Source organism: Neomonachus schauinslandi, chromosome 3 (assembly GCF_002201575.2).
Source record: "Neomonachus schauinslandi chromosome 3, ASM220157v2, whole genome shotgun sequence".
NCBI classification, from domain to species: domain Eukaryota; kingdom Metazoa; phylum Chordata; class Mammalia; order Carnivora; family Phocidae; genus Neomonachus; species Neomonachus schauinslandi.
The window spans coordinates 99,290,357-99,302,815 of NC_058405.1; the positions used below are offsets into that span (position 1 = coordinate 99,290,357).

At 44.8% G+C, this 12,459-nt stretch overlaps 1 protein-coding gene across 1 annotated transcript in view; it reads left to right on the top strand.

The window, feature by feature from the left end:
• The window catches only part of MGAT5 (alpha-1,6-mannosylglycoprotein 6-beta-N-acetylglucosaminyltransferase), a 328,495-nt gene that overhangs the window by 186,323 nt on the left and 129,713 nt on the right, over positions 1-12,459 (top strand). The window contains exons 5-6 of the mRNA XM_021695798.1: positions 3,573-3,649; positions 4,724-4,813. Coding sequence (XP_021551473.1) covers positions 3,573-3,649; positions 4,724-4,813 — 167 coding nt within the window. The remainder of the gene's footprint in view (positions 1-3,572; positions 3,650-4,723; positions 4,814-12,459) is intronic.

Genomic DNA, 12,459 nt, shown 5'->3' on the forward strand with positions numbered 1-12,459 from the left:
GTCCCGAACAGCAGAAGTGCTGAGTGTCTTTGCTTACGTCAACATCTTTTTTCCCCCTTGCCCGTTCACCATTACAAAAACAAAAGACATTGGGAGAACGTCATTGTCGGGTGAATGGCAGGGGGAAGCTTCTAGTAACATACTGTGGCAGAATCTGGTCTTCTTTTGAAGGGGCTTAATGTACAGTAAGCTAGGTCTCCCCTGAAAAGCAGGAACATTAACCTTTGTGGGCCTGAATTTTTGTTTTTTAACTAACCTTAAATCGGAGGCTCTTCTCTAGGTAGCAAAGTCTTCTGTGTGCACAGACTAATAAAGACATTATTTACTGAGTTTTCATCATTGTGATGGAAACAAAATGGGGAGCTGCCTTCTGAGATGTGCTGAAACTCCTCAGGAGGTGGGAGGTGCTGGAGGGTCGAGCTCAGTTTACTGGAGGTCAGGTTACTGGTGGTCAGATTCAGGGAGCAGCTCACTCCTCCCTGGGAAGCCTGGTACTTCCTGTGTCCCCCTTTCACAGATCCCTCCTACACCAGAGCCTTAAGCCATTTCACTCCACTTCTGAGCGTCATTGTTTATTCAGACTCATCACTGTGTAACTAAGTGGAGAGAAAATTGGTCCTAAATTAATGGAATTGCAGAGAGAACCCTGTTGGATTAGCTGACAAGCTGCCAGGTGGAAGAGGAGGAAAAACCCGGGTCTAGCACAGGTCTCGTGCTCAGTCTAGTTCTCCCTGAGCTGAAGAGTTGGTCAGGGGAGGTGGAGCAGGGGGCCATGTGTGTTTATTCAGTCAGCCTGCATTGACTGAGTGCCTGGTGATGGGGCGGGCCCTTGTAACCTCCCCACAGCGTCCTCATCTTAGAAGGGGAGATGGGCCATGTGGAGGAAAGAACGGGATTGCTCAAAGCCACAGGAGAGATTTGAGCAGGACGGCGGCACTAAATCCTAACTACATTCTGGTTTGGCCTGGGAAGAAATGGTTCGGCCTGTTTCTTACAGAGGTGAATCTTGAACCGGGTCTTTAAAGAGGGGTGTTAACCAGGCGGACAAAGGGTAGGGGTAGGGGCCAAGGAATGCCTACAGGTATCCTCCAAAAAAAGTCATTTCAGCAGGTCTTTGCAAAAACAAGGATCCTCATTTTGAGACTCTCTTAGCATAGCAAATATAGGGGGGTCTGTGTCTGTTTTTGTAAGTAAAGTTTTATTGGAACACAGCCACACCTATTCATTCCCCTATTAAATGGGGTTGCTTTCCTGCTACAACCAGGAGTGGCAAAGCTGGGCAGACACAGTGTGGCCTGCCAAGCCTCATATTTACTGTCTGTTCCTTCGCATAAAAGGTTTGCCAACCCTTGGCATAACAGATTGTTATTCCTTGAAAGTCTTTATGAAAAGGACCCACACTGTCAGCGACCAGGCTTTGATGGCAGGACTTCATGGACTTACTGGTTTATTTTACCAGCCGGTGATTTCTCTTCAGTCCACTCTACCGCACCTCCAACTCTGTAATCTCTAGTTTCCATAATTTCTGGCTCTGAATGTCTGGAACTATAATAGTGCTTAGAGTGTGCAGAGCAGGGGGGCATTTCTCCCTAAGCATACCCTTAAATGTCCTGTTACCCCAACCCTCAGCTGTTTCAGACTCTGCTTACTTTCTTGGAACCTATGCTGCTTATTTGCTTGGTAAATGTTGCCAAGCAAAATCCGAAACAAAAATAGGATCAGCAGTCATTGAAAAGCATCTCTGTTCTTTGGGGAGGCATCTGTCAGTGGGTTCTGGAGCTCGCTGGCCCCCTTACAAGTGAGAGAGAAGGGGGTTGCTGTAGGGAGATCTACCACCTTGAGCCTGCATTCATTTCAAAACCACGGAGAATGCGTTTCCAGAAGATCTGTGCTTTTGAAATACTGTTTTCCTAGATACATTGAGTGTAAGTTGTGTGGAATTATATAGCAAATGCCAACTTTTTAAGCACCTACTACGGTCTGTAGTGAGAGTCCGCTGTTGGGAGTGCCAGACTAGACTTTTTACAAATATTAACTTATTGAGTAAGAGCTGGATGAAACAGAGATGCACTTATTTCAGTTTTACAAGATGGAGAAACAGAGGCTCTGACACGCTAAGTATCTTCCATGTTAACTACTAAATGACACTGCCTGCAATCCATGATAAGGAGGATATTGATTCTATGCTCTAGTTATGTGAGTAGCTGGTGGAATGTTGCTGAAAATGCTGAATCAAGAGGCGAAGAATCTCTCTGTTTCAGACTGTCAAAAGAACTAATTTTCAAGGACAGGTACAGCTTTTGTTTTAGTCCCAGCAGCTACCAACCTCATTTAAATACCACTGTCAAATGATACTGTAGTTTGGGATCTAATTTCTCATTAGCACTTTGTATAGAAAACTGTTGGCAGTAAGTAATGGTGACATTTTCCAAGCATGTCTGGAAAATATTGTTGGTCCCCGAAGAGAAGCATGTAGGTTTAGAGTTGTCCCAGTTTCCAGCTGAAATGATGATTCCTAAACATCAGTCTGATCTTAACCTTCCCTTCTTAAAAGCATTCAGTGCTCTGCCATGCCCTTAGCTTAAAGATTAAAGTCTTTACTAGGGTGCTTGCCAGAGGCCTTTCTGGTGTGGGCCCTGCCCGAGCTCCTGTCTGACCACTTGGTACCTCCCACTTTGGCATTCTCCTCGGAGCGTGTCCCTGCATTTGGAGCCTCCCCAGTTCCTCAGACACCATCTCTACCTGGCCCTTTCACCTGATGCACTCCTGCTTCTTAGCTGAGATGTCACTAGATCCAGGAAGCCTTCTTTGAGCCTGGAGACTGGTGTGCATGCCCTGCCCTTGGTCTGCTCTAACATAATGTCTGTTACACTGCTGTTCAGTGGTTTACATATTTGTTGTCTACCACTAAACAGTAAGCTTTTTAGTTTCTTTTTAGTTTTGACTCTGTCATCAAAAGGAATCGGAATCCACTTGCGCTAACTAATAGAGGGGGAGTTGATCCATGAGGAAATACCTGAAGCAATAAGGAGATCTCTGTAGAAATTTAAGGACCAGGTCCCTAAGGAGCTGTCCCTCGCAGATGTGTCTGGTGGCTTTCTCCTTCTCTGCACACCAGTTCTGTTTGCCTGTCTTTAGCCAGCTGCTCAGTTCAAGCACATGTCCTGAAGCTGCTCCTGACCTCAGTCTGTCTGTGTAGCTTAGCATGGTCCTGCCAGCCCTGCTGGTCCTTCCTAATCTCATGGCTCCATTGCCTGGTCTCCATTTGTTTGGATTCTGTTGCCCAATTGCAAATTTCCCAGCAAGCACTGTGATTGGTATAGCTCATCCTTTCAAGCGAGGCCACATGCCTCATTGGTCTCTGGCCATCCAGCAGGTGGGCTGTCCTTGGGTTGGGTCCTCGCTGCAGACCAGCTAGACCTGCGGCCCGCTGGAGGGGTTCCACTGGTCAGAGCATGGCTCCCAGTATAGACTTCCTTTTTCTGTTTCTTTCCCTGCCCCTTGCTTGCAAGGGTGTTAGGTTTGTGTTTCGTGAACTTTATGTTATCTTTTGTTCTCTTTCATCTTTACAGATATCATTAATGGAGCTCAAGAAAAATGTGTATTGCCTCCTATGGATGGCTACCCCCACTGTGAGGGGAAAATCAAGGTAAGGCAGAAGTAACGTCTGTTCATTCCCATCATCTTCAGTCTGCACCGATACCCTCTTCCTTCCCCTCCCCTCTCTGGAACCCCCCAGTAACAGAGATGGCAAGCAAGCCCTTTAAGGGAGTCATTTCAGGGGTGCCTCAATCCTACCAGTTTGGGGCTGTGGCCATGACAACCCTTGTCTGCTTATGCCAACTCCATGGGGTTAGTCAACAATGTCTCTAACTGGTCAGACTGAAGGAGCCTGGACCACTTTGGGTGCCTCCTGTGTCTTTGAAGCTGCCTTCCCCTGGCGTTCCCAGCCTCTAGCATATGACCCTTCAAGGGCCATTGACAAGGGGCTGCCATTATGTAGGGTCCAGCTTCCCTCTCCCCCAGTCCCCAGGCCCCTGCCATGAGGTCTCCAGATTGTGATTTAAATGTCACATTAGCATTTGCAGCTGAGTAACCAGAGACCCTTGAGACACTCTTTCACTCTGAACATTTTTTTAAAAAATCCTTTTCATATGCCCTGCTGGTATGCAAGAGACCACTCCACTGCTCAGCAGTTTTCAGAGAAAAAGTCTTGGTTCCGATGTTTGCTTAGGATGCTGAGACCAAACCCCAGAAGCATTTGCATGGTTCCTGTTCGGGACTCATGTGTGCCTTACACACCTTGCACGCCTGCATTCACGCTCTCTTGTTCCAGGCCCGGTACTGGAGCTTGTGAAACTGTAGCTCTCTGGGGAGAACTGTAATTCTCTTGGTTTTGACGCAGGGGTCCCCTTAGGCAGTTGTTCTTGATGAAAGTCCCCTGGCCACTGCCTGTCCTGGGCCTTACTGCCCTGTATGTCTTGCAGCCCTCCTGTACCCTGAGCACCTCTGCTTAAGGCCTAGCTCAAGCCAGTGTCTCCCTGTGGATCATCTAGGAACTGGGCATCGGTTGTCCTGACCTCAGCTCAGTGACTCTGAGCCCCAGTCTGAGCAACTCACTGCTCCTTGCCCCTCATACCCTTGCCTTCTCTGTCAGCGGATGTGCGGGGCCACCGGTAACGGGCTGCTTATCAATGTCCTTACCTGGCTCTTGTCATTTCAGTGGATGAAAGATATGTGGCGCTCGGATCCCTGCTACGCAGAATACGGAGTGGATGGGTCCACCTGCTCTTTTTTTATTTACCTCAGTGAGGTGAGTCACTTCTCTGACTCTGGGGTGTGGAAAGGTGTGCTTAGTCAGTTTTGCAGCTGAGCCTGGAATTCGAAAAGTCGAGAAACGTGCGCTGTTTTTACATGGTGGACCTGTGGCTCCCTTCTTCATTATTTTCCCTGCTCCTAAATAGGATGATTTCTTTTTCCTTGAGGGGAAAAAACAAGCTGATGTAGCTGTTTATATTTTCTTCCCCCGGTTAAAAAAAAAAAAGTCTAGTAAGATACATGTAACATAAAATTTTCCATCTTGACCATTTAGTGGGAATTAAGTACCTTCATGTTGATATACAACCATCACCAGCATCCATCTCCTGAACAATTCATCTTGCAAACCTGAAACACTACCCGTTAAACAGTGACTCCCCATTCCCCCCTTCCTCCAGCCCCTGAACACAACCATTCTAATTTGTCTCACTGATTTTGACTACTCTCACTACTCCTATAATTTATACAGCATTTGCCTGTTTGTGACTGCCTTATTTCAGTTAACTTGATGTACTCAAGATTCATCCATGTTTATAGTGTATCAGAATTTCCTTCCCTTTCAAGGCTGAGTAGTATTCCATTGTGTTATACCACCATTTGCTTATCCATTTATCCATTGATGGATACTTGGGTTACTTCCACCTTGTAAATATTGTGAATAATGCTGCTGTGAACATGGGTGTGCACACAACTCTTTGAGACTCTGCTTTCAGTTCCTTTGGATGTATATCCAGAAGTGGAATGGCTGAATCATATGGTAATTCTGTTCCTATTTTTTTTGAGGAACCACCAAACTTCTCCAAAGCGATGGCTCCATTTTACCTTCCTACCAGCAACACATGAGGGTTCTAAGTTTCTCCACATCCTAGTCAACACTTGTTGTTTTCTGTTTTGTCATAGTAGCTATGCTAACAGGTGTGCAATGGTATCTGATTGTGGTTTGGTTTGCATTTTCATAATGATCAGTGATGTCGAGCATCTTTTTCATGTGCTTATTGGCTGAGTTAGCTATTTCTTACAAGCTGAGTTATTTACTTTTACCTTTTTTTTAAAATCTTTTTAGCTGAGCCTTATTTTCGTTTCTACCCTTAAATTCAAATAGCAGCTTTTTTTTTAAGGGTTGCAGGACATTTTATGGGCCACATGGAATTTGTGTGTTGCGTGCTTCGATGATTTCAGTTTCACCTTGAGGAAAATGGAGGGGGTGGGGCAGAATTAAGACTGTATGGGGCAAGAACAGGGGAAGAACTGAGTAGGGAATCAGAAGCCGGCGTCCCCTCCACCCTTGATGGACAAAGGCAGCACTAGGGCCTTGTGAAATGGGTGCTGGCTAATTTCAGAGGGTATATACTGGGGTGTGCTATTGCTGTTTGACCAGTAGTTAACACCAGCTTCCTGGTGCTACCACGCAGGAAAGAGAATGCCTCCATTTTGAGGCTAATGACATACTTCTGCAGTAATTTTTCGCATGAGACTCCGGCACCTCTCCTCTGTGTCACAGGGGGACAGGGGACAACTTTTAGGGATGGAGGCTAAACCAGTACATGTGGCCTTGAATTCTGTGGGGTTTGTCCCTTTCCTTTACCTTTATGTCTCTTTCCCTTTTGAGAGCCACTCAGACTTTTTTTGTTTTATGTGGTTGCCCTATGGCCACCCCATGGCTATCGTGAAGAGGCCTCAGAGCTAATGATAGTTGAATTATCTCTTGGAAATTAAAAGCACGGTGAGTTGGGTGTGTGATGCTCCTCATTAGCAGGCTGCTGGCAAATTAATTGTAGCATTTATTTGAGTGTGTTTTTGGCTGGGGTAGCCTGTGGCCCACCTTCTCATTTCCTTCTCCAGAGGAGTAAGGCCTGGGGCCCTGCGTGAACCTGCGTTCCAATGGGAAGTCAATTAGAAGCACCTTCCCTGCCCCGAGGAAAAGTTTCCTTCTTCAGTTTAATTTTCAAAAGTTTCCTTCCCCTTTCCATTTGATAGAATTTAGCCAGAGTCCAGCTGTGCTCCCTGATTGACGGACTGGGCTAATTTCACGCCTTCCTGAGACTCTTCATGTTGGGCGTACTGCTGAGGTACAGCTAGAGAATTGCATCCCACTTCAGCCTTCCCTCCGTCTCCCGAGCCAGAACCGGGAAGGTGTGGGAGAACGGTCCAGATGGGAAGGGACGGCGATTATCTGTGACCTAGTTCCCTTCCTGTGAAGCTGCCGCCCGGCCCCACTCACAGTGGAGGAAGGATGTGGCTAAGATGAGAACAGGGAGCCTCTAGTGAGTGTGGGGCAGATGGGGCTGTGGAAAAGTGTGATGGATCACGTGCTCTTAACACTGGGGCAGGCGTGTCTCACTTCAGAACCCGTAACTATTTTTCCTCTCTCCAAGGTGTGGAATGGTGCTTTCTTTGCCTTTTCCTCTCTCTCCTCATGCGGAGGATTGGGCTTTTCTTTCTGTTCAGCTGAATTCAGTTCAGTGATCACTTATCGAAAGTCTGTCATATACATTGGATGTCAACAATTGGTGAGAACTCTGTTTTTTGGCACTACGATGTGCACTCAGGATGAGCCTAATGGAAGACGAAGAATGGATGCAGGTAGCGGAGCCAGAACAGGGTGGAGCGAGTTTCCCCACAGACAGAACTAGGAACTTCTTTTTAATTTAAATCTGAAAATAACCTCGAGACTCTGGCCTTTAAAAAAAAAAAAAAATGCATTTTGAGGTACCTGGGTGGCTCAGTCAGCTGAGCGGCTGCCTTTGGCTTAGGTCATGATCCCAGGGTTCTGGGATCAAGCCCCACATCGGGCTCCCTGCTCAGCAGGGAGTCTGCTTCTCCCTCTTCCTCTGCTTCTCCCCCTGCTTGTGCTGTCTGAAATAAATAAAATCTTTTCAAAAATTGCATTTTATTGTAGCATCTTAATAGGTACTCTGTGAGAGTTGGAGGAGACTCTCACCACTGTGGCCTCTTGGACGAGAACTACTGCCTTAGAGCCTCATCCCCAAGGTCACACTGTTTTTGATGCTTTCTAAACACTATACTTCTGGACAAGTTACTTACCCTCTTTGTGCCTCATGTTCTTCCTTTATAAAATAATGTTTTTAACTTTGTTTTTTATCTGTTTTTATTTTTTAAAGATTTCATCTATTTATTTGACAGAGAGATAGAGCCAGAGAGCACAAGCAGAGGGAATGGAAGAGGGAGAGGGAGAAGCAGGCTCTGCACTGCTCTGCACTGTGGGGCTCAATCCCAGGCCCCTGGGATCATGACCTGAGCCGAAGGCAGATGCTTAACCATCTGAGCCACCCAGGCGCCCCAACTTTTTTAAAGGATTCGGCTGTGATGATTCCTGAGTGTCTATGGGAACGTGCGTAGAATAGAGCCAGGCAGATAGATGACACTCAATAAACCCAATTGAGGCCTTTATGGTTTTTGATGTTGTCATTATTTGCGGACCGTTAGGGGGCGTTTTTATGTGGGAATTTGGTTTTGTTTTACAATTAGAACCAATTTCTGGTTCTAACTCTAATTTAATTTTAGATCCTTTGATTTCTGGTGATGTAGAAATGCAGCTGTTACCCTTAACTTCTTTTTTCTGCATATGATGCTCGTGTTTGCATTGGAACTTGGAGCTGGCTGTCTGGAGCGGCAGTGTGCCCCTTGCCACCATTAATTTGAAATGACCAGAGGTGGTTTTTAAAGCCAATTAATTCTGTACTAGTATTTTTTTTTTAATCCTGGATAGCATCCGTGTCTCTATAGTGCTGTTTTTGGTCTAGGTTTTTGTTTTGCTTTGTTTTCCCTCTTGCTTTTCCTTGAAACCTTTCTCCTTTTGTTACTTGGTTTAACTGCGTATCCTACGCCAGGTTTCTCTTGCCACTGGGAAGACAATGAAGAGAGACCTCTTCATTTGATTGGTTTACTTGATCAACAGATGTACCAGTCACTTTTATTCTTCTCTAAATCTTCATCAAAGAGCCAGTTCTGGTTTCCATTTACGTTTAACCTCAGGACTTTGACGGAAACGAACAAACAAACAAAAAAAGCCACAAAGTAACTATGGTCACCAGTTGAATCCAGGCACTGAGATTCAGCCCAGGCCTGGGGGATGGCCCTCAGCTTTCATTTTCCTTTCCTTCAGTTTTCAGTGTGCCAACTTCCACTGCATTACAGGGCTATGAACTTCTGCTTGTACCCTCACCAACTCGATAGTCTACGTGTCTTTCTTGGTAAATCCCAGACAGAGCAGCCCGCAGTATTTCCCCTTACGTTATACCCGAGGATGCTTGTGATGCATCTGATGCTGGACCCGGGACTGCATATGGTGTGAGTCCATGCATTGCCCTTGTTGGGTGGAAGACAGTAAGAGAAAAATGACACAGTATTGAGCCTCACTGTATGCCAGACACCTCAAATACACCCAATCTCATTTACCGCCGCCCCCCCCCATGCCCCCAACCCTGAGTAATAGCCAAATCAGAGCAGCTCAGAGAGGCTAAGTGCTTCATGCTTCTGCACTTTGCATTACTGTTGCCCCTTCATGTCAAAGAAAGACTGAACTCGGGTAAATAAGTGATTTATTGCCTTTAACTCTGCATTCGGTTCTGTGCTCCAAACCTATTGTGTTTGAAATATGGCTCTAATTTAGCTAGTTTGCATTAATGAATCTTCATGGCCAGTTTTCGAATACTCAAAATTGTGATACCGTGCCCCCCAAAAAGAGAAACAACACTGATTCTCCTGAGGATGTACCTCGTGAAAGCCAGGTGCTCAGCCTTTCCAGGTGGTGGGAGTGAATGAATGATTCATTAGGCAGCCTAGCATTTCCAGATCATTGGGCAGTTTATTTTCTGTATCTGTTTTTGCGAGCCATGTAACTACTCCTGTTATAGAGACAAGGCTCTATAAAGTAATTACTCTGTCATTGTTTCAGGTATATTAACTTAGCCCTCAGCAGAGCCTTTTACCTCTAACAGATTTTATGAAACTTAGAATGGATTTCTTTACCCCTGTTGCTATTACACTGGTAGATGGAGCTGAAACACCTGACACCCACCCATTTTTATCTCTTTACACAATTATTCTAGACTTCTTAATTTGTGCTGTTCTTTTTAAACATTTCTGTTGCTGTTGCATGTATAGTTGCTCGAAAATAAGCAAATTGCCCAGCGATCGATGGCCGGGGCTTAGGATATATACAAGCTGTTGCTTCAGACGCCAATTTGGGCTGGGCGAACGAGTGTGCGTGCTTACGTGCGTGTGTGTGAGACTCCCTCATGAAGGAACAAAGGAAGCAATTTCATGCCTTCCTCATCAATCTGTGTCTTATATTTCAGGAACAACAGGCATAAAGGTCTTTGCCTCTTTCTGTTTTCCCTTGGCAATATGTAAAACTAATATTGGCTGAGCATTCTATTAACCTTGAGTTTAAATTCAGCGTACTTAATCCCTTGATTAATGCCAAGATTAATGCCCAACAGCAAAGGTTGAAAGCTTAAATGTTTGTGAATGCGAGCATGAAATGAAATCCTAATAACCAGTACAATGATTTGGATTTATGGGCTGTGTTGGCTGCTAGAGATAACTTGGAAATGGTGTTGCATAGACTAATTTGTCAGAGTGGGCAGCAATGAAGAATTGACTGTTTCAGCTGCAAGAGAAAACCTGAATGAAAAAAAACATAACTAACGTTTTGGGAAGGGTCAGGGAGTACTTTAAAAATATCCCTCGCCTGTTGCCTGAAAATACCAACACATGCCTTTGAAAGGTCTAGCCATTTGAGATGGGGAATTTCCTGTCTGTGAGATAATCGTTTCTGGGTAGTAAAGGAGGTAGCAGAGATTGATGATCCGGTTCTTTTTGCTTTTTGAGGTCAGCCTTTCCTTGTACCTTTTTCATCCGTGTGTTTTCATTGCCTCATTACCTGAGTTCTAATGCATCCTTCGAAAATGGATTTTTTTTTTTTTTTTTAACGGTCCTGAGTCTGTCAGTCCGCTAACTGATCTGTCGGTTCTGTCCATTCAGACCTCCCCCTCCAAGTTTGTCTTCTTGGTGGCCCCTCCCGTTTGTAAGTTTCACGCACTGCATCACTGGTACTTACACTTCTTGCTCTGGCTGCCACCTGACAGGCATGAGCAGGGCACATGGCAGGACGGGCCAAACCCCGCACCAGCACCTCTTGGCTCCTTGAAACGCACGTGGCAGACAGGGTTTCCGGGCAGCCGTCTCCAACTTGTGTTTCACAAACTTTTAAGTACTGTCTCTTGTAATTATTATTGTACACCAATAAAATAACTGCAACATTTTTATGTTTTGAACTTTTTTAATGTGGAAAATTTCAGACATACGAAAAAGAAGAGTATAACAAACTCCCATGGACCCATGACTGAGATTCAACAATTGTCAATTCATGGCCAATATCTTTTCATTTACTCCCCCAGCCCATTGTCTTGAAGCAAATTCCAAAGGTCTTAGGATCCGTGAATGTTTCAGTATGTATCTTTAAGAAATCCTATGACTACTCCCAGTGTAACTGATAATACGACCTCATATCTAGAATTAACGTTAATTCCTTAATATCTAAAATACCGGGTTAGTGTTTGCATTTTCTAGGCAGTCTTATAAATTAAAGTTTATTTATTTGAACTGTGTTTCAAGTAAGGACCATATACTGGAATTGTTGGTGTCTCTTAAGTCTCTTCTTAATGTTAGGTTCCCATCCATCTCATTCTTCCCTTTATGTTTTGTTTTTGTTTTTTTGAAGAAACGGCTTCGTTTGCCTTAAATAGGTTGTTATACTCTGAATTCTGATGATTATATCCTTGTGTTATTGTTTATTTCCTGTAAATGGATAGTTAGATCTGTGACTTGATCAGCGTCAGGCTTAATATTTTCTTGCAAAACTTCTTCATGAATGGTATCGTCTGCTTCTGTCAGGAGGCACACAATGCCCAGTGTCTCTGTTTTTATGATGTTAACAGCTATGGATGATCCGCGCCTGGGTTCATTAATTCATTAGGGGTATCTTCTTAATATAGCAGGAATACTTTTTTTTAAGATTTTATTTTTAAGTAATCTCTACACTCACTGTGGGGCTCAAACTCACGACCCTGAGATCAGGAGTCACGCTCCACCGACTGAGCCAGCCAGGCGCCCCTTAGGAATACTTTTATGAAGAGAAGTGACTCTCCATCTGCATTTAGTTACCATGAGAAACAGCTCACATAGGAACCCTTGTTTCTCTGTTGGTTTCCTAGCATCTTTGACTGGTGACCAGTGCTTTGTTTGTTTGTATGCCTCTTGGTTTTTATCATTATGAAGTCATCAATTGAAACCTATTTGTTATGTTCTACCTACTCCAATTGTTTTCTTACCGGCTCTCCAACTCCCCTTTTTCTGACTGGTGGGAGCCGATTAATATTGTTTTCTGGATCCTTTTGACATGACCCTGATAGTTTCATATGGTTTTTACCTATCTGGTATGACAAAATCTTCCTGGTTCCTCCGACACAATTTCTACCCTAGACCAGGAATTGGCCATTTGTCTCAGGACCACTGGTTCCTCTCAGTGGGAGACCACGGCCTAGGTGCCAGAAGCCTCCATCATTCTTGGGTTTTGCTGAGTGCTGGGGGATGTAACAATTAACAGAAAGATGA